The sequence below is a fragment of the Sparassis crispa genome (genome assembly GCF_003851025.1).
Source record: "Sparassis crispa DNA, contig_000002F, whole genome shotgun sequence".
In the NCBI taxonomy this organism is placed as follows: domain Eukaryota; kingdom Fungi; phylum Basidiomycota; class Agaricomycetes; order Polyporales; family Sparassidaceae; genus Sparassis; species Sparassis crispa.
In genome coordinates, this window is record NW_020939749.1 from 3,150,327 (window position 1) to 3,172,428 (window position 22,102).

The 22,102-nt window shown below is 51.2% G+C and overlaps 8 protein-coding genes across 8 annotated transcripts; 6 read left to right on the top strand and 2 right to left on the bottom strand.

Annotated features, from left to right (window-relative positions):
• Positions 1–519: 519 nt before the first annotated feature.
• On the top strand, positions 520–888 carry SCP_0310600 (hypothetical protein; the record flags this gene model as incomplete). The annotated part of the gene is made up of 1 exon (XM_027756445.1): positions 520–888. The coding sequence occupies one exon, from the start codon at positions 520–522 to the stop codon at positions 886–888; it is 369 nt and encodes a 122-aa protein (XP_027612246.1).
• Positions 889–2,884: 1,996 nt separating this feature from the next.
• Positions 2,885–3,484, top strand: SCP_0310610 (hypothetical protein; the record flags this gene model as incomplete). Its single annotated transcript, XM_027756446.1, has 1 exon — positions 2,885–3,484. One exon carries the CDS (start codon positions 2,885–2,887, stop codon positions 3,482–3,484), a length of 600 nt encoding a protein of 199 aa, XP_027612247.1.
• A 710-nt stretch (positions 3,485–4,194) lies between these two features.
• Positions 4,195–4,566, top strand: SCP_0310620 (hypothetical protein; the record flags this gene model as incomplete). Its single annotated transcript, XM_027756447.1, has 1 exon — positions 4,195–4,566. One exon carries the CDS (start codon positions 4,195–4,197, stop codon positions 4,564–4,566), a length of 372 nt encoding a protein of 123 aa, XP_027612248.1.
• Positions 4,567–5,979: 1,413 nt separating this feature from the next.
• On the bottom strand, positions 5,980–10,596 carry SCP_0310630 (predicted protein; the record flags this gene model as incomplete). Its single annotated transcript, XM_027756448.1, has 13 exons — positions 5,980–6,259; positions 6,308–6,411; positions 6,463–6,643; positions 6,695–7,859; positions 7,914–8,870; positions 8,926–9,036; positions 9,093–9,185; positions 9,238–9,273; positions 9,327–9,467; positions 9,522–9,608; positions 9,662–9,817; positions 9,876–9,983; positions 10,035–10,596. 13 exons carry the CDS (start codon positions 10,594–10,596, stop codon positions 5,980–5,982), a joined length of 3,981 nt encoding a protein of 1,326 aa, XP_027612249.1.
• Positions 10,597–11,057: 461 nt separating this feature from the next.
• SCP_0310640 (hypothetical protein) lies at positions 11,058–11,526 on the top strand (the record flags this gene model as incomplete). Its single annotated transcript, XM_027756449.1, has 3 exons — positions 11,058–11,250; positions 11,301–11,357; positions 11,411–11,526. The coding sequence occupies 3 exons, from the start codon at positions 11,058–11,060 to the stop codon at positions 11,524–11,526; spliced, it is 366 nt and encodes a 121-aa protein (XP_027612250.1).
• Positions 11,527–11,599: 73 nt separating this feature from the next.
• SCP_0310650 (ARM repeat-containing protein) lies at positions 11,600–14,929 on the bottom strand (the record flags this gene model as incomplete). The annotated part of the gene is made up of 14 exons (XM_027756450.1): positions 11,600–11,650; positions 11,706–11,971; positions 12,027–12,110; positions 12,159–12,519; positions 12,579–12,719; positions 12,778–12,850; positions 12,904–13,205; positions 13,263–13,337; positions 13,395–13,692; positions 13,743–14,081; positions 14,131–14,210; positions 14,266–14,412; positions 14,467–14,736; positions 14,786–14,929. The coding sequence occupies 14 exons, from the start codon at positions 14,927–14,929 to the stop codon at positions 11,600–11,602; spliced, it is 2,631 nt and encodes an 876-aa protein (XP_027612251.1).
• A 301-nt stretch (positions 14,930–15,230) lies between these two features.
• SCP_0310660 (MED14-domain-containing protein) lies at positions 15,231–19,609 on the top strand (the record flags this gene model as incomplete). The annotated part of the gene is made up of 19 exons (XM_027756451.1): positions 15,231–15,442; positions 15,493–15,625; positions 15,685–15,776; positions 15,834–15,912; positions 15,965–16,097; positions 16,149–16,289; positions 16,339–16,521; positions 16,571–16,614; positions 16,670–16,758; positions 16,812–17,094; positions 17,142–17,295; positions 17,354–17,556; positions 17,609–17,687; positions 17,744–18,065; positions 18,114–18,161; positions 18,213–18,456; positions 18,509–18,716; positions 18,771–19,194; positions 19,246–19,609. 19 exons carry the CDS (start codon positions 15,231–15,233, stop codon positions 19,607–19,609), a joined length of 3,435 nt encoding a protein of 1,144 aa, XP_027612252.1.
• Positions 19,610–20,514: 905 nt separating this feature from the next.
• On the top strand, positions 20,515–21,552 carry SCP_0310670 (hypothetical protein; the record flags this gene model as incomplete). The annotated part of the gene is made up of 4 exons (XM_027756452.1): positions 20,515–20,574; positions 20,634–20,805; positions 20,858–20,977; positions 21,035–21,552. 4 exons carry the CDS (start codon positions 20,515–20,517, stop codon positions 21,550–21,552), a joined length of 870 nt encoding a protein of 289 aa, XP_027612253.1.
• Positions 21,553–22,102: the final 550 nt, after the last annotated feature.

Sequence of the window (22,102 nt, forward strand, 5' to 3'; positions counted from 1 at the left end):
GAGGGCATGATTACAAAGAAAGACAAAGAAGGAAATTTGCTTATATAAAGTGGAGCGTCTAGAACTGTATATATACAGAAATCTATTTTAGGACGCATAATCACGTGCCCCGACGCATCTTGACCCGCCATCACTACCTTCCTATTTGGGAACTAAGGCGCGATTTATAACAGGTTATGAGCCCCGGCTCTAGCCAATAAATACTCGGATAACAATAGCCCCTATTGTGGCTACAAAAGTTGTTACCCCCTTGCTAGTACGAGAACAAATAATGTCGACCAGCGCTGATAATACGAGCAATAGCAATGCTTACTGGATCCCACTCCTGAAGGAAGACAATTGGCTCCCGTGAAAGCGCCGCGTCGAGGCCATCCTTAATGATAAGGGTCTCCAGGAGTATGTGACTGGAAAGACACCGAAGCCGCAGCCGAGTAATGACCCGGCCAATAGGGCAGCGAGAGAGGCGGAGATTAGCGCCTGGGGAGAGAAGGACCTCAAGGCCCAGAACGTAATTGTGCTATGGCTCAGATGGTGCACATCGCTGGAGCCGAGACGGCACTGGCCATGTGGGAGCAGCTCCGCACAGTCAAGGAACAGCGTGGACAGCATGGAATTCTCGCGCTGTGCCGGCGTTTTTACCGGATGCAAGCCAAGGAAGAAGACAATATCTCCAATCATATCACACAGTTGCGACAGATCCAGGAACAACTCCACCTAATGGGGAAGGTTGTTTCTGACGAGGATTTCCGGCTCATCCTGGCCACTTCATTACCGGAGAGCTGGGATTCTTTCCTCAGCTCTTACTTTGGCGCTGAAGGCACTGACAACGTGCGCCCTCAGCTTACATCACAAGAATTGATTGCCATCATTCTTGATGAAAATAGGTGAAGGCACGAGCGTGGCGAGCGCGGTCAATCCTTGGACCAAGCCATGGTTGCCAAAGGAAAGAAGTGCCCCTTCGGGGAATACAAAAAATGTTCGATCTGCGGAAAGCCGGGACATCTTGGTAACGAGTGTCGGCACCGCGACAAGGTCAAATGTATGAATTGCGGAAAATTCGGGCATAAGGCCACGGATTGTTGGGCTAAAGGCAGCGGCAAAGCCGGACAGGGCCCGCCGATGAAACGGCAAAAGATGGAACGTGCTTACGAAGCACGAGAGGTCGAATCGAAAGAGGATGAGGCAAAAATAGCCTACGATAATGATAGCGACACTGTATCTCTCGGATCTGATGGCGAAATCGCTTCTTTCTATGAGTGGTTTGCCGACTCCGGGACAACTTCGCACATTACAAATCGTCGTGAAGTCTTCGCGACCTATCAGGCGCTCGAAGATCACGCAATCATGGGCATTGGACCGCAACCAACACAGGCATTGGGCCGCGGTACGGTCGATGTCGAAAGTGAAGTAGGAGACCGGAAAGTGAAATTCCGTCTCCACGGTGTACTGTATGCACCGACAGCACCCAATAGCCTCCTCTGCATCACGGGTTTGGACGATGCGGGAGGAAGAGTACTTATGGGTAATAGTCGCACAATACTAATAGATAGAAATAAACACACTCTTGCTATAGGCAAGAAAAATGGACGACTATATTCGTTGAAATTGCGTCCAATAGTTCCGCAACCTGCGCGAACCTATACTGCTAAGGAATACGGCCCGCATACCTGGGAAGAGTGGCACAAGATCTATGGCCATATCGGGGAACCAGCGCTTATGTGATTATATCGCGAAGGGCTTGTAGATGGCCTAGAAATCTCGCCAAGCCCAGATGAAATTAATTGCGAGGCGTGCATCCAAGCAAAGGCGACGTGGAAGCCATTTCCCAAAGAGACGGATGAATGCAGCAAGGTACCCGGAGAATTAACACACACGGATGTGTGGGGACCTGCGCAGACAGCCGCTCTACAAGGCTGGAAATATTTTATTACATTTACCGACGATTACAGTTGTCGAAGTACAGTACTATTTATGAGGCATAAAGATGAAGTAACTGAAAAGGTAAAGAATTATATTACCTATATCGAGCACAAGTTTGGAAATAAACCCTTGCGACTCAGGCTCGACAACGGTCGAGAATATATGAACACTGAATTAATTAACTGGTGTCAAATGAAAGGGATCGAGATGGGTCCGACTGCACCGTACTCACCATCCCAGAATGGAGTCTCTGAGAGATTGAATTGCACACTGCTTGGACTAGCGCGCGCGATGATCTATGCGAGAGATCTACCTCGTTATCTTTGGGCTGAAGTGATTGCTCACGCAGTCTATATTAAAAATAGATCGCCTACCCAGGCGTTAAATGGGGCAACTCCCGAAGAAAAATGGAATGGGACGAAACCAAATATCTCGTACCTATAAGAATTCGGTTCCCCCGTATGGGTCCTCACGGAGGACGCAACACTATCAAAGCTAGCGCCCCGTGCCAACAAGTATATTTTTGTTGGATACATGGACGGACCCAAAGCCATCAAATATTATGATGTGCACACGCGCCAGATTAAAATCTCGTGTAATTTCCAATTTTCTTCGAATTCCCCGGACCATTTGCCCAGCAACACGCCTCACGTGCCACAAGAGCAAATAGGATCCGACGTACCTATCCTCACAGCACAGTGTGAGGGGGAGCAAAATATATTTCTGGGCACTTTACCTAGCAATGTGTCAGACGTGCCGCATGCGGAAAGGAGACCCGAAGTCCCAAACCTCACAACGACGGCGCGAGGGGGAGTTAGGAACTTCCGCGCCACAGTCACCTGCCAAAAATCCGCGAAAGCGCAGACAGGATGATGATCCTGATCAACGCGAGGAAAGCGGGACGGACACACCAAGCCAGCCCAGACGAACCAGAAGAAAGACAGTTCGGCATGATTACCATCTAATGCACGACCCAGAGGCAGATGAAGATCTGGATAATGCTCCAGATAAATCAAATGCCGAATTAGTCTATATTGCGATGAGCGCCCACGGAAATGCGGACGCGGACGAGCCAAAGACGCTCAGTGATGCCAAGAGATCACTCGAGTGGCCCAAATGGGAACAGGCAGTCCAAATGGAACTCAATCAACTACAGGGTATGGAGACTTGGGAGTTAGTGGAACCTCCCAAAGATCGAAAACTCGTAGGAAATAAATGGGTTCTAGTCAAGAAAACAAACAAAGAGGGTGAAATAATTAAATACAAAGCCCGCCTGGTTGCGAAGGGATATTCTCAAATCCCAGGCATGGACTATACCGAGACGTTAGCGCCCGTAGTCCGCCTCGAAACCATTCGAGCTATCCTCGGGCTAGCCGCAATCTTAGATTGGGAGATCGGACAGATGGACGTGAAAGGCGCCTATCTTAACGGAACTCTCAAAGAAGAAGTGTACATGCGGCAACCCGAAGGATACAGCGATGGAACATATCGCGTATGTAAATTAAAGAAAACCCTCTACGGGCTAAAGCAGTCTGGCCGAGAATGGAATATCGCAAGTTACTAGACGTGGGATTCAAGCGCCTATTCTCGGATCCATGTGCGTACATTCGGATCAAAGGTGATAAGATAGAAATCGTCACTGTTTGGGTAGACGACCTATTAATATTCACCAATGATTGCGCACTAATGGACTAATTGAAGAGCGAACTCCGAAATATGTTCGAAGTTACCGACCTTGGCGAACCCCAGAAAATTGTGGGGATAGAAATTGAGAGAGACCGTTCAAAGCGGACAATCAAAATCTCTCAAACAAAATATATTGAGTCTATCCTACACAAGAATGGGCTTACGAACGCCAACACGGTCGGGATGCCTCTTGATCCAAATACAGTGCTTGAAAAAGAAGAACCTGAAACTGATGATGAATGCGACCGAGACAACGGATATGCATCGCTCGTCGGATCACTGATGTACGCGGCAATTGCCACGAGACCAGACATTGCTCACGCCGTGCAACGGCTTAGCTCATTTACTGCCAATCCCGGAATGGCTCATTGGACTGCTGCTAAATGCATCCTCCGCTCTCTATCCGGAACGCGAGAACTTGGAATAATCTACGGGCCAATTGCAGATGTCAAGCCCGAAGATCAATCCATATTTGTGGGCTACTCAGATGCAGACTATGCGAACGATATCCGAGATCGCAAATCAATCTCGGGATATTTATTCAAATTAGGAAATGGCACGATCACGTGGAGCTCAAAGAAGCAAACCATGGTCGTGTCATCCACCACGGAAGCCGAATACATGGCATCCGCTGAAGCGGCAAAAGAAGCCGTGTGGCTCCGAACACTATTCAAAGAAATAGGTTTCGAGCAACAAGATCCTACGATTTTATTCGAGGATAATACGGCGGTGATCTCAATCGCACGTGATCCCCAATTCCATGCGAAATCAAAACATTTTGATGTAAAGCATCATTATGTGCGCGAGAAATTGAGGGATAAATATATTGATATCCATTACTGTCCCACGGAGGACATGATAGCGGATATCCTAACAAAGTCACTCCCTAAGCTGAGGCACGAGAAGCTCACAAAGAAGCTCGGAATGCCCATCGGCTTGAGGGGGAGTGTTGGAAAGTAGCGCCCAAATTTCTGGAGCTCCAGAAATTGGGGAGCGCCCAAGGGCAGACAAGCCGAGGGCATGATTACAAAGAAAGACAAAGAAGGAAATTTGCTTATATAAAGTGGAGCGTCTAGAACTGTATATATACAGAAATCTATTTTAGGACGCGTAATCACGCGCCCCGACGCATCTTGACCCGCCATCACTACCTTCCTATTTGGGAACTAAGGCGCGATTTCTAACAGAGTTTAATTCAACATTTGTGAAGTCCCCGTACGTAGAGCCTCGGGAACATGCACAGTGAGTATTAATTTGACTTTCCGAGTGGTGGCTGAGCACAATGCTGGTCACCTACCCGTTGCCGCGCAATATCAATCTTTGTCCATTTATCGGCACTGTGAAATAGTTCTTTTTATTTATGCTCAACTTCAACTATGTACTAAGATCCAAAGGTATCAACAAAGAATATTTTTCTTAATTTTGCCATTCCCGACTCCGCGCTCAACGCGTCCAGCGTCGCCGACGCAGCCCGCCACAACGAGCGCCGCCACATGATCGCCGATGAGCCCGGAGAGCGCCCGGTTAGGCGGTGAGCGTGAGTCACACTGTTACTGAAACTCACGCGAAAAGGCTTCACTTCCAAAAACAGACCTGATACAGCTCGTGCACCGTAAGAGTGCTTCTTGCAGAAAATGTACAAGGCTTTTGCGGCCTGTTGGTGGTCATTAAGTCGCGGGAAGTGCACTGAACCAAGTTTATTCGGAAGGCAAGATTTCAGTGAGTAAAATGAAGGCGAGAGAATCATCAACACGGTTGAGCGCATATTCAACGCCTCGGCTAACTCCGACCCTCTAAGTCTCTAATATCCTTACATAATGCTGCACCAGAGCTTCCGTCTCAATAAGTTTATCTCTGACTTCTCCACTGAAGGAGAAAATAAATGGATACACAGGCAAGATCTGTATGATATCACATACCGACGGAGGTTTGCACTAAAGCGCTGCACAAAAGTCCAAGATCTTGGGATACATATGGCATTTGTGTCGCACCGATAGTAGTACATAACAACCAACCTATAAAGCCCCAGTCCCAACAAACACCGAAGCATTCAGACGGCCGAGAGCTGCAGCGCTAACCTCTTGATTAGCATTCGTCAATATAGACGGGTAGTTGAATCTCACTGATACGCCTTTCTCACGTCCTCGGGTTTTTGAGCTCAGCACCAGGAAGAAGGTGCGAGTCCCGCCTGACGACATTGTGGCGTCAGGTAGGTAGATAGGTAGAGATGAGGACTAGCGCGGCCATATAATGATCGAATAAGGCAAAAGTACATCGAGCGCGTACAACATGACAGCCACCGAAGCGTTCAGAAAGAAATATACAACGAAGACATCGGCAAGTAACTCGATAAATGAATAAGATCATCAAACATCATGTGGGTGGCCAAGAAATAGTAGCCTGCTGTTGCTGTTGGCCTGATATCCAAGTGTCCCATGTCCGACGCTGCCAGTTGGTCACGACGCAGCCAAGATAGCTCCAGAAGTCCGCCATAACGCCCGCCCATCCTGCGTGCTCTCGAACAGCAGGCGGAAAGGCGGAGCAAGACGAGGGTATCGACGCTTGAATGGTATCGGGATAGAGATAGATATCGGGGTAGAACGGATCGTAGTATGTTGTGAAGAAGAGGCGCTTCGCTCGGATGTTCGACATTCTAAGGTAGGTCAGGCATCAATTCAAGAGAACGGCAAAAATCACATACCGGTACATCATGAGGAATAACGCGACTTGAACGAGAAGGAAGCCCCAAAATACCCAAGAATTCAGGAAATTCCAACTCATCTGGTATTCCACAACTGCGGGTGGCTGCACATTCTTTCAGCTCAATGGCTCATTTGACGGAAGGACAACACGTACCAATAGCCTGCTCTTCCTCATGCTTTCCCGCAGAGGCTTGTACTTACTCTTCATGTCTGATCCCGAACTTTTGACCTGGTCAAGAGATTGAGAGATTTTCTTTCTCGCGGTCCTCGCCGCCTTCGAGGCCTCATCCAACGCAGTAAGCCGTTTTCCATCCAGAGCGAGTTCGTCGCGAGATCTAGTAGTCTGCGGTCAGCGCGACACCACGTATATGTATAAATCGACGAACCTGTCAATCTCGCTGATGTCCTCCGCCAGGTCTGCTGTTACGCGTCGGAGGCGAGCTAACGCCTCAGTATGTGAGTGGGGAGGCTCAGGGGACCGAGGCTCCTCAGGGACATCTTCCACCTCCCGACCCATAGAATCCACGATTTTCACTAGACTTCTACTTCGCGGTGTTGTTGGCACACGCGGAGCTTCCTGAGATAGTGGAACCAGCTCCTCTTGGAATACATGATCGACCGGCTGCGGAGGTTCGTCTTCGTCTTTGGTTTCACGACCGAAGGCATCAACCACACGCACGCTTGGTGACTTTCGGAGATGGCGAGGGCGCGGAGCTACCACAGGCTGAGTAGAGGGACGACCAGCCGTCTCCTGTTCCACCTTCGCTTGACCATTTTGGTCATGCTGCACATCCTTCCCATCCAGACGATTGCCGTTAGCGACGGGGATCGGTGGGAAATCCGATGAGTCAATCAACTGGTGGTCGGGGACGCCATCCGAAGATGCGTTCTCCGGTTCGACGTCGAAACGAACCTTCAGGATGCTCCGTCTTCTTGCAGAAGGTCCAGGTGTCGGCATCCATGCACCTGGTGGTGCGGGAGTTTGCAGCGGTAGTGAACTCGCCCTCGAAAGAGACGAGAATGGAGCAGCAACGGTCTTATTATCGGGGGTTTCAGTGATCTCCGGCGGAGTGGACTGCGCCCGCACAAGTATGTCGTTGGACGTGTGGCGAGGGACAGGGGTTTGTGTCCATGCACCTGGTGGCCTAGGTGTCTTCATCGTCGTCATGTCGCCTTGAACGGGGTAATCGGGGCCGATCGGTGTGTGATCAGCGCGATCCGTATCTTCATCCTCTGATGAAGGTGGCCCAGGAAGATCGGGGATGTGTCGCGGGGGTGAGGGGGTTTGGAAATCTACTTTTGGAGTGCTGAATTGAGGTCTTCGCGGTGGTGTCTGCAAGGAGAATGATGGGGTCGTATCGCGAGGAGGTGACGGCGGAGGAGAATCTGGCTTTGCAAGCGCCTTCTCTAGCCGCTGCGCATCACCATTAATATTCGTCGTAATAGTCGGAGAAGGGGGCATCGCAGGATAGGAACTCGTAGCAGGCAGGGGTAAAGACAAACTTTTAGATGTAGGTGTACTTGTGGCTGGAGGCGAGTCCTCGTCGCTTCCTGTCATGCATGACTGTAAGGGTGAGAGAGACGAGTGGATCCGAGAAAACTCACCGAAGATGGAGCCATCTTCAGATGGAGGGGTATCTATCACTTGACCCGGAGCGGACTCAGGAACACGAACGGAAACAGCGCCTACCGCTTCGCTGAATTCTGTCATGTTTCTCCTATGGCCTCTCCTCTGGTTGGCGGTATCGCCTCGCTTAGACGGCGAGCGTACAGGTATCTGACTGGTACTTGGCGCCCCCGACATCCGGCTGGATGGTCGTGGTGGTGGCGGTCGGACGGCTCTCTGAAGAGAGTCCTGGTCCAGTTCTAATGGTGGCAATGCCTGCCTGACAGGAAAATGCCAGCCATAGCGGTAGCGGTACTCTGGAGTCTTTGCGGGCCCGTCACTGAGAAGGACTGCAGAACGCGGCTCTGGTGAGTCTGGTGGCGGGTGCTCATTTGATTCCGTGTCCTGCTGAGGGGAACGAAGCCTCCTAGCAGTCGATGCCTCCGTCGTATCAACACGGAGATATACTGGCTTCTCAGTCCTAGGACTGTCGGCTTCTCGGTTATATGGCGCATCACCAGCGCTCTTCGGGGTCGAGCTCGTCCTGCGCCGCAGAGTCGACTGGAATGACTTATTGGGCACCGGAGAGGGAGTGCGTTCCGGCTGGGGTTGCTGCACCCATTTCGGGTGGGAGGAATTCCAGTTGCGTTCCCGCTCCTGTTGCACTTCCGGCGGCAAACCGTCCGCATTCCGACTCGACACCGAGCCTGCAGGGGAGCTCGCTCTACTCGAGACCGAACTCGACAGAGGGTTGCTCGAATGATGCCGGTTGAGAGCATGCCGCCCGGGAGATATCAACGACTGCGAGGAGTCGGGTCGCATAGGTTGGCTCACCGTGCGAGCACGCTGAGCATTGCCGTTGACATTCAGCGTAGACGGTGACTGCGCGTGGTTTGGCCTGTTCCACGAGCGTTCACGGTCTTTAGCACGATCCCCCTCAACAATCCGTTCTTGGTCTGCAAAATCGGAGTAAAACACCCTGCACTAGCATGATACTTCAGAATCACTCACAATCCGATCGCGATGTCACCGAACTAGCTCTGGACGAACGACCGTCGTCCATGCTTTGAACCGACGCTGTACTGTCCTTCCTCGGTCGCTGGTGGGCAGGACTACTTCGGCCTATTACAATTATCTTGTGAATGGAAGCACAGGGAGAAACGTGCAATGAATCGCACCTAAATCACCTGGCGACTTGGGCAGCGGATGGTTCCACCTTCGTTCACGATCGCGCAGGCGATCCCGCTGGCTTTCATCTTGCCGGTCCCTGTCTGCAGCAGAATTTTTACTTCATGGTGAATCAGTGCGGGGGCAAACACTTACAGTCCGCCGCAGATTGAGAGGAACCCGTGCGAGATGCTGTTGCAAAAGCGAAAGTCAGCGGAAGTCGTCAGAGGGATCTCAATACTTACAGGAGCTGTCAAACTCCTCGCTCCCCCCTCGTCTCAGCAAGGGTAACTTGTGCAACGAATGCGATTTGGAGTGTGAACTCCAAGACAGGGGGCGCCCTGGAGTGGTAGAATGCGCACTCGACCGCATCGGCGGGAACGACACTGCTCCTGTGTCAGGCTACTGCTATCGGCTAAATTGAGAAGCGAATATCTTACACGGACGTCCATTTGGAGCAGAATCACCCTCGAAGCTGTCCAAACCTCCCAGTGCATTCTGCATCTCCGAGTCCTGCTCCAATAAATCTGCGTCGGGCGAAGACTCAGTCAAGAACGCGCTCTGGGAACGGTGTACATACTCGACTGCGCTGGCTGCAGAGTAGAGATCTGCAGCGATCGCATTGGCGTACTCGTCGCGTGCGGTGGGGTCGCCGCGGGCCCGTTCAACCCTTGCAGTATCGTGGCAGTATCCCCGCTCGACTCTGCCGGTGGCATGGACATCTCCATCACCAGCTCTGCAACATCCGCAAATCAATATTTTTGACCCGTGCAACCGTGCAACGTGTTACCTACCGCCAGTCGGAGCGCTCAGCGGCAACGTGCTCGACCGCTTCAGTCGCTCCCGCAACGCGTCGAACGTCGCCGCCGCCGGTGATGACCTCACAGAGGACTGAGACCGCCCTGGCACACACCCGTGAGGAAAACCGCGTCGATACGCGTATGACTACGCACTAGGCAAATGATCCGCCTCCTCGTCGCTCATGCTCCTCCGCTTCCCCTTGTTATTCGCTCTTTCCCTCTCCACCCATTCCATCCGGGGACTGTCGTCCACCTCGCTGATGTCGATGCTGTTCCGTCGTCCTCGCTCCTTCCGCGGCGTGTTCCCAGGGTCGCGCAGCGCTCTCGAGAAGAGCTCGCGCAGACTTTCGCGAGCTATACTCGGAGCAGTATGCGGCATGTCGAAATCGGAGTCCGGTTCCGAGGGCGATAGCAACACTGGCGCCGCAGCTTGAGGGGTGATGGAGGTGTTCGGAACCCGAGCGAGCACCGCGCGTAGACGCGCCGCGGGGGTGTCCCCTGGAGGAGCGCGTGGAGAAGTGCGTGGCGAAGTGCGTGGCGAAGTGGAGTCGGGAGAGATGGCGGCAGCGGTCAAGCGGGGGGTGGACTCGGCGTCCTCGTCGTCTTCGCGGCTCTCGTACGCGTTCGCGCTGGAAGGACCGGCCACGGGCGTGGACTGGATTGAATGACGGCTTAGCCTAAGGCGAGGAATCGAGAGAGCGACTGGAGTCTCCATGACGGGCAACTCGAACAGCGCGTTGGCCTCCTGCGCGCGATGGTGTCTAATCCAGATAACGCACGAAGATGCCTCGCGTTTGCCACGCGATTCAACTGGTGCGCGTGCAGAGATGGGAAGGTACGTGACGATCCTGACACGGCGAGAAGTTTGTCAGAGGTAATCGACAGATAAGACTTAAACGTGGACGCCCTGTGAGCAAACGTGAAGAAAAAAAGAGATCAGAGCCCGCGCAAACGCGATCTGTGGGGTGTCTGGCCACACAGACAAGCTGCCTTTATAGATTGGTGGCCCAAGAAGGTCGTAAACGGTCGTGAAGAGGTAGCAGACAAAATAGCGGACAATAAAGTTGCAATAAAGTCTTGACGATGTCGCGCAGCGGCCAACCAGCGTGCTTAGTCAGCAACGTTTGAAGCGACCTGACCCAGAAACATTGATATTTCTTCTTGTTCTTCTCCATTATGCGACAGTCCGTAGTAGCAGCCCGACAATCACAGCTGCCAAACCCTGCAAATGCTGCAGCTGCGGCGAAGTTACTCGAAAAGAAGAAGGAGTACGAAGCAGCAGCAGCTCTGGAGAGAGCGAGCTTGAACTTCGTGAGACGCATCGAGGAGCTCGGCGATGACTTCGACGTGATGGCAGATGCGGGTCGAGGTGAGCAGTATCCCCAATACAGAAATGAGCCGAAGTAACGTTGAGGTCAGTCCATGGGCAGGTACTAGAGCAGTGGCCGAACATGTTCAGGATCCTGAGTCTGTTCTGTGCGTGTCATTTATACGATATATCTCATCAATGTAGACCGGAGATTCTGCAGTGTCGGCGCGTGAACAGCGCATTGATGACACCGAGCTTGCACCAACCACGTCTGGTGAACGCCTGGTGCGCGTGCCGATCGAAGAGCTACAATCTCCGGAAGACAAATCATCATAATTTAAACGCGACCTAATCGAGGGTATACGGACGATGTAGCGAGTAGAGAAAGGACTTGTATCAGTCATGTATGTCAAGAATGTAGATGGCCAGCATTTTTCTTTTCCTTTAATGCTGCGATTCGCTATTCACAGAAACCATCTCAGACCAGGCACATCACTATTAAGAAATAAACGTACCTGCTTCCTCTCTTCCTTCCGACGTGCCATCTCGGCGGCCTTCTCTTCCTTCGTCATTCCAATCGTACTATGATGTACTTCCTTGTGAAGTTCTACTTTGCCGTTCTCTGAAGGTGTGGGCGACCTGTGTATCGGAATCTTGTGAGCAGGCGGGTGAGCTGCAGGCCTTCTCTGGGATGTCAGTGCCAAACTTGGTTCGGAATTCACACCCCAGTCTGATGTAGATGACCTTTGCATCGTATCGCTGTCTCTCCAAAGGTCATTCCCTTCGACAAAGGATTAGATCTGTTGGCTTCTCCATGACAGGAAGACATTTCCTACCAGGAGAAGATGAAGAGATATTGTGTACACCCCCTAACCCCAACCCTACCGTTGGGGCAGGGTGAGGTGCACTTTCGAATGCGCCTAAAATTTGTCAGTTAAGCCCTAGGCTAATCGTTTAGTAAGACATACTCCAATCATCCTGGTCTGCATTAACGTCCATAAGATCATCGCTTCCCCAAGGATTGTGCTGAGAAGCTTCAGATTCAGCCATAGCCTCTTCGACCCATTCATTTGCTAGCGCGACCATCGAGCTGACAGGCATCTTATGCGCTCCCAGTTGCATTCCCTTCGCCTTCGACATCGAATTTGAGGTCGATATCTGCACGGTGGGTGATGCTGGCGATGAGAGTGTGGAATCAAGGAGAGAAGAGGGTCCCAGACTACTCCTATCAGACGAGCGCGAAAAGGCTGGAGGTGGGGCGGAACCCGGGCGGTCTATCCCTGAGCCATTGACGGAACTTATCGTGCTCTGTAAATCTGCAGTCGCTAGCTGTGGAGGAAAGTGACATCAAACTCCCCTGAATTGCCTACGTGGTTTGTCCCACGAACCTTCTTGCCAATGGATGAGATCGCCCAGCCCGCCAGTGCCCCAGCAGCTCCAGCGGCGCTGTGCACTAGGTTGTTCTGTCCTTCGGGTCCGGGAGGGAACATCGCCGGCATAGCCTCGGTTTCTACCATCGCAGTTTCTGGCTGCAGTCCACGTTACCGCGATCAATTCCCTGTGAATTACTCCGTGAGGAATGCCTACCATCTTCGCGGCGAACTCTTCAACCTTCTCGACGAATAGTTCTATAGCTTTGAAAGCTTGATCACGGACCAACCTGAGTGTAAATGTGAGTGCAGACGCTGGACACTACTAAGGCGGGTTATGCACTTCTCCTTGTCGACCATAGCAAAGGCCATATTCGGTATAACCTTCGTAGCCAGCTCGTCCACATCGAAACAGTCGATGGTGGCCATGAGAGCCATTAATCCCGCAACGCGGGCGTGCACAAATGGATCCTTCAATGCCCGCGTGAATGCAGGCACTAAAACTTTACGCTTCGTGTTATATCCTAGGGAGGGGCCCAGTCGTCCAATAAGGATGCAAGTGTTCGTCCGTATCGAAGCCTCCGGATCTGCCTGCATCTTGGCGAGATATCTTAGCAGGTCATTATTCAGTATTCGCTCGTTGAACTATACGATTGACGACGATAGGTAACGAAGAGGCTAGAGAACGTGTAAAGCACGTACCTTGTCGGACAAAAGGCTGATTGACTTGACAGTAGCTTCGCGGATAATAGCTACTGTGTCTGTGAACCCGGTTTGCTATCGAGCATACACAGATGTGAGAAGAGAAAGGCGCCCGACGTTCTGTAAACGCACGAGATGTGGCCAAATCTTGTCAGCTACAATTCTCTTGTCTAGCTTGTCGGCGTATTCAGGCAGGTGGTCAAGCAGCGCCATACGTGTTCCTCGATCGGGACTTGCAAACAGCTTAATGAGTTGGACAAGAATGACGGAAGAATAATCTTCAGGAGCAACACTTTGTCCTAGTTGCAGCACTAGAGGAAGTATCGCTGGGGCAGAAGCTCCTCCGAATTGCAGCGCAGACACTAGAGAAGGGAGAACACGGTACGAAACAAGCTCAGAGGGGAACGAAGAGGCTGATTCCTTCAGTAGTCTTGGAGACCTCAATATATATAGCAAATCCTTAATGAGATAGACACTTACCGTAGCAGCGTGGCCTTTTCGGCTTCGCTTCCAACACTGAAGTTGTCCAGTCCAGCACAAACTTTGATCAACCGGTTGTTCACAAAGAAGCCCGATCCTTCCCCTGCAGATCCTGCGTTACCGAGCTCAAGGAAATTCTTGGGGGTAAGGCGTCCTTTCGCGTTCGGAATGAGGAGCTTCTTATATGAAGGGAACAAATCAGTTGGTATATTTCCTCGAGATGCCACAGTAGGAGGCGGATGAGGAACGTGAGCTGTGGCAGGGAGGGGTTGGTCGGGGTTGAAGACGAAGTGTATCAGAAGACCTAGTGCGTACGCGTCTGCCGCAGCAGGGTTCAATCTGACGTGGATGTCAGCGAGACGCGGACCAGCAGAAATGTGCGAGTCACTCTTTCAAAGCGGACCAACCATTCTTCTTCACTTCTGGGGAGGAGTACAGCAATGCATCGGGCACAAGACTGCCCATCGTCTGTCGTAAACCAATTTATTTTCGGGTATACGAAACATGATCTGGTGCTACGTACATATAGCACAGCTGCATCATCCTTTGGACTGCTCAGCACTTCGAATCCCCCAAGTTTCCATTCGCCCGAAGCGGATATGAAGATAGAGTCCTCACGAAGATTGCCGTGTGTGGATGCACAAGAGTCATTCACAAATGCAAGCGCTACCTGGGCATGAGTTACATGAAGGCCTACAGCACAGATGACATGGAAAGGACAAACCGAGACGGTATGGAGGCCCCAGACTATCCAGTCTTCTCTTTCTCGCGCTCCTTTCGAAGTCCATTCTTGAATGGCAGAACTTAGTGGTCGCACGCGTTCGGTCATGATGTAGACAGTATTATCAGTTTCCACGGCATCCATAAACTTGAGAACATCCGGATGGCGGACTGTGCGTAATTTCCTCAGCGCGTTCTTGGCCAATGGCAGTAAGTTACGCTTCGAAGATGAACTCGCGTCAAACTCGAAGACAGACACAGGTGTGCCATCATCCTGCAACGCATGATAAGTCAACAGAGATTCTGGAGATCACTGTGCGCACCCTTCTTGTGCCTTCGTACAAGGTCCAGATAGACTTGTTGTCAAAAGAAAGGACCTTCGCACCCAGCGAGAACGGTAAATTAAGGCCAGATTTCTGAACCAGAGATGACACAGCGGCAGAACCCAGCGTTCGCAGGTAGTCCATGGCTGAGAAGTGGTAAGGACCAGTAATAGCAATGACTGCGGTATTTAAACTGTCTGTCCCGCGGGTGTGGAGTCTGGAGGGCAGTGAATCCCAATTCCTACGTAGCTAATTTAAAGTTCCTTAATGATCTCAATAACCCAAATCTGGAGTTAACTGATCGCCTTTCCCGCTGTGGCGGCGTGACCAGGTGGCTGAAGCTCTTGTTCTCTGACCTCACAGACCTCAGACTTTCGTATTCGTTCCGCACATCTTCATGGTCAGACCAATCAGGCGTTCATCTTCTGTCTAAGCTGTGATAACTATGAACGGCCGCAACGGAGCGATCTCTCAAGTAAACGGAGCTCAGCTGAACGGAACGCAGCAGAACTGTCGTGAAAATGGTTTCCATGAGCCGACACAAGACGAGCTGGAGCGCGAGTTACCGATGGTGTATGACGGACAGGTCCCTCTTGGGGAAGTGGTTTCTCGAGCTGTCCAAGCGATCTATGCTGAGCTATCCGAGCTTGCGGAAACGTGAGGAGTCACCCGGGCGCGCCAGACATATTCACCTACCCTTGCTTCAGGTTACCCAATATGTCAGATAGCGCGCGGAAACGGACCCTGGCAGACTGGGTAGTCCAGACAAAGAAGCAAGTTGTGAAGTTGTACGCGGTGGTGAAATGGGCACGAGATGCGGATGTCGTGCAGAAAGCCATGGTGCATTTGTTTGAGAGCACCGAGGGATGATTGTTGGTACTGATAATTTGTGTTCCTAGAATGTAACAGCATTCTTAATGGATCAGAATCAGCAATTCGAGGATGCTATCGGAGGTTTGAAGTACGCGAAGGAAAGCCTTGACCCTGCCAGGTATGTATGGGGTGGACACCTGTTGCTGCTTCGGTCACTACGATAGTCCCTTCCCAGGATGCGCAACCATGATTTATTAACGTCCCTCGACGTTCTTACTACTGGTTCATATCGAAGACTTCCTTCGGCCATCAAGGTCTTTGCACCCAGCTTTCGTTTGTTTCGGTGCTAATTTTGCTTGCTGTCAGAAACTCGTAGTGCCCCCAACACCTCTGACAGACGAAGAGGTGGCGAAAACACTCTCTGAAGTGGAAGATGCCATCCGGTTCCGCTTGAGAATGGTGGAGATTATTCCGACTGAGTTTGCGAGTTATCGTATTGGTAACTATACTCCGGATTATGGTGGTCTTTGACTGAGAATGCTGTTTACAGCCGATGGCCGCGTTCATTTCGTTGCACCCAAGCTATTCGAGGCGTCGCTTTGCGTACGAGGTGCGCAGAAGGGCGATGGGTGGTTTTTCGTCAATGTCGAATTTCTCTTCACCGTTGGAGGAGACCGCACTGGCATGCGAGGTATTATCATTAGCTCATTGATATTATCGTCCGATTCTCATATGCGCAGATTTCCCGCGGAAGCCTACTGGGATGCTGAAGAGGCATATAACTGATGAAGCGGATGCTCGTCTTGCATTCTACCTCCCACTTCCATCCGACCAACCTTCCCCTCCGCCAGACGTTCCTCCAAGACCGGAACTGCCTCCTGGCGTTATAGACGCGCCGCTTGTGCGTGTCTTCAACTTCCTTCGTAGGATCTCTGTTTTGCTGCCATTCGTTCGATCTCTGACATGTCGCAGAGATGATGTCTTTGTCATATCAGTTGGAAATCTTATGGTACCAAGTAAGCGCACTTCCTGCGGGCCTGCTTCGTCACCCTCACAGTAATGACCCTGAAGGCCGAACATCTACGCTCACTTGGCTGGGCTGATTACCTGACTGTCGGGATGTCTAACAATCGACAGACACTCACCATTGCATACTGGATGTTAGTTTCCATTCCTCGATATAACTCATGATCTAACAGCTGACACGACGCAGTCGAAAACCTTCTCCTACAGCAAGGGTTAAATTACCTCCCTTAGGTGGCACTATCACGATATCCATCGTGCACGCACAATCTTCACCGGGACGTAAATCGTATCGTACACCGAAAGAGCGCGTATTAGCCGAACTGCAACAAAAAGCCAAGCTTGATATTGGGCGGCCTTCCGACGAAGTGGAGCCTTTCAGGTTCGAAGTGAAATGGGAGCCAGAGCAAGGTGTACTGGGTGTCCTAGTTCCTAGAGAAGATGTTCAACTGCCTACAAGCTCCTTAGCAGTCGTGAGTGTTGCGTGTGACTAACTGCATAGAGCTGACGATATTAGTAGAATCCTGATGATTTGGATGTCGGGTTATTGCTGCGAACTGTAGTCCTGAAACATACCGAGGCAATCTTGAAGGCTTTCCGGAATCAGCTGCAACATGGTCCGATTACACGCAAAGTGTTCTCTTCCCCCGGGGCAGTGACTCTGGACATGGAAGGTGAGTCTACGTTGACAGACACCTTTAGTAAGCAAGGTAATAATGTGTTCTGCGCCAGATGGCGTTCACGTTCTCCGGACACATTTTTGTGCAGATGAAGTAGTCATTGTCACTATTGATACGAGGACTGGTCGCTTGAGTCTTCACGACACCGGTGATCTTGCAGCCGCTGGTCGTGGACCCCGGTTTGCCCTCATCTCTCAGCAACTGAACGAAACTCCAACGATCTTCGTGGGTGCTATGGTTAAGCTGAGAGACAACGTATGGTTATCTGGCCATGTTGTGCGTTGTGTGGATCTCACATCTTCCATAGACGATCATCGAACTTGCTGAACAAAAAGCAGGTTACTTGGGCCTCCGATGTTACAAAGCTCGTAATCTCTCTCCGCAAGGTATGTGACTCAGGCTCCCAAACATGTGACATCGCCCGCTCACTCGCCATCTGTAGAACTCCAGAAACTTGGGGTTGTCGCCCATGGAATATTATATATACAACTTTCAAGCTTTCCAAATCACTATCTTGTGCTAGTGATCACAGATGACGACTTCCGTTATGCTCTCATTTCTGTGAAGACGCTTTCGGATACAATGTATGCCAATACTATCATGGAAGACATCGGCTGGCTTGATGTCCACCGTATACATGGCGAGGACGTAGTCATCACGTCGCATGGACGTGGTGATGAACAGGAGGTACGGGTAGGGCAGAAGCGCAAACGTTTCATAAATGATGGTGGCTTTGCAAATCCACGGGAACACCATCCACAACGGCGAGTTTTATAAAGAGCACAATGGCCTCTGTACTGATGTGTTGATAGATTTCGTCTTGAAACCCAAGTACTGCGGGAGTTATATGCGTATTGTTGGTGAGTCCTATTGACTGCGGGTCTGCAGTCCTTAGACTCATTGTCGCACAGTGCACGCGTCGCCTACACGAGGATTGAACAGCAGTTCAAACTTCGCGGTATTCATTACACGCATGCCAATCCCGCAGGGGCTGCGTCTCCCGAATTGGCCCATGTACAATCGTTATTGGCGCGTTCAATACCGGCGCTTTGCGTGCAGTCGTCCGATATCCTGTCTGGAGCTCCAGCGGCAGAAGCGGCTATGCCCAATATTCGCGTCATGCCACTGAACTGGTGGTCAGAGCAGCGTGCTCAGGTGGGTGATATCATGTTCCATTCTACGAGATATTGACATGCTAGTCCAACAGGTCATAACATGCGTGAAGCTGAAATATGTGCAGCAACCGGTGGGTAAGAGAGCTGGCAGTAGCAGTGTTATACGGCCATCAAAGAGTATCATCTACGACACAAGAGAAGCGATTGTGTCATTCCTGTCCGAAGACGTGGATAAGTGTGTAGATGAATTCCTAGAAGAATGGGCGCGGGTATCGAAGATAGTGGTCATCGCTCGCGAAGGTATGTCATTTCGTTCCCTGAATCGGAGTTTCTTTATTCAGATCCAAATTACAGTCGCCCAGATCTCACGAGAGAATAATTGGACAGATGTCCGGTTATTGTCCTTCGATCTGCAGACCGTCGAGTTCGCGTACGCAGCGGACTACACTGTGTGTATCACCTGCACTGACCAGCTCTCTCCGACTGGTGGCTCCTATGACCTGCGGTTTTCCCGTGTTGTCGACGATGACACGCTTGTTGGGCCACATGATGCACCACCTCGGAATCCCCACGACGACTTAGAGCCTTACTTGCGTAATCTCCTGCGGAGAGGACGCCTCGCGTCCTCTCTGCATACGTTGGTGTCGCTGCTGCGCGACACTCTACCGATGGTTAGGGAGCTGGAGGACATTCGACTCAATGCGATGAGAAGAGGGGAAAATGTGGATATTTTCCCCAAAGCCGCCGGGTGGTTCAGAGTGCTGTACGGGGACCTCAGGTAGGACGGCTCCGTACTATCTACTGGTGCGCGCTCATTTGGTTTGGATAGACATGCTCTAGATTTTCGATTAATGACGGGAGCAAGAGTTGTTATCCTTGATAGTTCGCATTCTCTGTACCTTGCACAGAGAGGTCACCTCGGAGCGTCTGGTGAAATGCCTCCGAACGTCTCTTTGGCAGGCAGTGCCGTGGGACGCGACAGCAACCTCCTCCTGCGTGCCATACCCAACTTTCAATCCGTGGTGAACGAAGCGGTTCAGGAAGCAGTGGCTAAAGGTGTTGTTGGCCAAGTTGCGCCCATTGATATAGGGGTCATTTGTAGTGCATCTGCGGTCGGAGTGGTTGGAAGGGCACTGTACGAGCGAGTCTTGCAGCAGCTACGTCTCGCCGGTGCGGTGGCTGCTTTTACTTAAGCTATTATCTTTATGTGAGTAGTATGAGCCTCGCTTCACGATTGTTATCGATTGATGGAGCTAAATTGTGCTTCAGAATCTACTAGGACGCAATTTTCTAGAGTATGAGTGTACGTTTGTACGGAATTCAAGCCTAGCATGGCCGTGCCGAGCGCATCCTTAGATTCGGAGCAAGCTCTTCTCCAGCCTTCTTCGTGCCACACGTCCATCTTCAAATTATCAAGCACCGCTGTCAACTTGTGTGACGAGTTTGCTCAAGCTCTGATCACAGATCATTTTGCGCAGATGTCATGATTCAGTAACTGCGCCAAGCGGCTCACCAATATTCAGCGACTTCAGGTAGTAGTAGTATTTGCAACCTCTGCTAGATTCTGGCACAGAGTAAGTACTTAGCGACGTAACCGCCCAAGCGTGATCGGTTACGAGTTTAAATAACTTGGGAACTCAACTCAACTCGGCTACGAGTTGAGTTGAGTTCTGCTCTCGCCTTGGCACGTCTCGGGGCGATCTCCGGCATTATGTAAAATGTGTGCTAAAAATATCTCAACACTTTGTATGCAAGATCGCGCATCCTTCACAGGAAAGGTTGCAGTGTTGTGCAGGGCGCATGATTGCTTTCAAACCATATAAAAGTCAAGCATAAAGAGTGAAAACCGTGACCACAGAGCAGAGCGCGAGCAACCGCAAACTCTGATCTAACCGAGACGCGGGTCTAAAATAAGGCACCTGCTGAGGCGATCAAAGTAGGGAGACTAGGGGACATCATTGAACAGGGCGTGTGCGTATCTGGTTTCAACGCCAGTCCCCTGAGTAGGTGCACCTTACGTTATTAGTCAGTCGTTCCCCATATTTTGGTACTTAGGTGATAGTCACCTTAAGTTAACAATATTCTCTGTCTCCGTTACATGGATAACAACGTCTTGCAAGTATCTGATGTTCCTGCACCGTGGTTGCTGGAAGGCGAGGTGAGTAAATTCAACAGGTCACGAAGAATAAGAGTAGGTAGGATCTGACTCGATGGCAGGCATGGTGGTTCTTCACTGCTTTGTTCCACTGGCCCAAGAAGGGGGAAATGTCTGCGCCGGGCTACTTTGACCCGCTGCACGAGCGCTCGCGCGCTCTTGCCACCGAGGAGGGTGCCTACCTAGGGAGTCATGGGATGATTCAGCTCGTTCGTTATACGGACAGCCCTGCAGGTGAGAATTGTCGATATCCCAGTGCGCGGAAAAGTAAATCTCTCCTGGGGAGGTCCATATGACGAACTCATCGTCTTGCCTGGGTCGTTCAAGTCCCCACCTGGCGTGAAGCCCGCAAAATCGTCTCGCATCACTCGAATCTATGTATCGACCATGAACTCTGTGGTTAATGGTGAGGAGCCAGGACACGAACCTGATATACAATGCTCTAATCCTAGAACTACTACAGGTCGGCGGAATTGGAATATCCCCAAGACGATAGCGAAGTTTTCCTTCACCCCCAACTCGGATGGGGTGTTGGAAGTCAAAGTCTTTGCTCCCACGTCGCTAGAAACTCCCGGGTCCCCAATCTTCAGCGATACGCCATTCTTCGCAGTCAACATCCGACCGAGCGTCATTCCCGTACCCGCAATTCCTTTGAATTTGAAGCACTTGCCCATGCCCTTCATTCTTGTACAGCCCCCGCTGGAAGCGTCGCCCTCAGCTGGTCAGGACGGGTGCATCGGCACGGACCACTGGGTCTCTGTTGACGTGTCCGACTATGGAGGCCGCGTGAAGCCGATCAGGTGGAAGGGCGGACTGGCTGTCGTTGACTCTAACACACAGAAGACCAGCACTCGAATCGCGGACGGAGTCGGTTTCCCGGATGTTGTCCCGTACAGTATGGGACTCCATCTTGCACAGATGAAGATTCAGTTTCCAGAGAGCGTCGTCCTTCAGGTGGACCCAAGTGAGCAGTCTGAATGAGCCTGCATTTTGGTCCGATACGTATTGTGACGTGTTTGTATCTCTGCTGCTCTGTAAACTTTACGAACAAGCCTCCTTGCGCGGGAAACCCGTGACCTGCACACATTGCCAGCATTCCGAATCCGAGAAGAGTAAAGCACTTGCGCCCGATTGTCACCTGTGCCTCCGCCTTGCAGTCAGATACAGCCGTATCAGTATATCACTGATAGCGGTGTGGCGCGACGTGACCTGCCCGTACCGAGTACTTATCTCCTTGCATAGCGCGCGACCCGCGATATAATTAAATTTAAATGAGAGTGAAGGAGCACAATGTTCAGCACTCACGCGGAAACCAAGAGCGTCAGCAGGGCACCGGAAAGTTTTTTTAGATGAAATTAACAGGTAGGCTACGCTGGTCGCGTCGACGCGTCTCAGTGTGAGTCACGGTACCAGATCTGTGGGAACGTGTTTCGTAGATCAACCTTTCGGTTACTAACCGAAAGGTTGATCTACATTGGTGTGCTACGGTTCGACCCCTGCAACTCATAGCAGACTAGCTGAGACACCAACG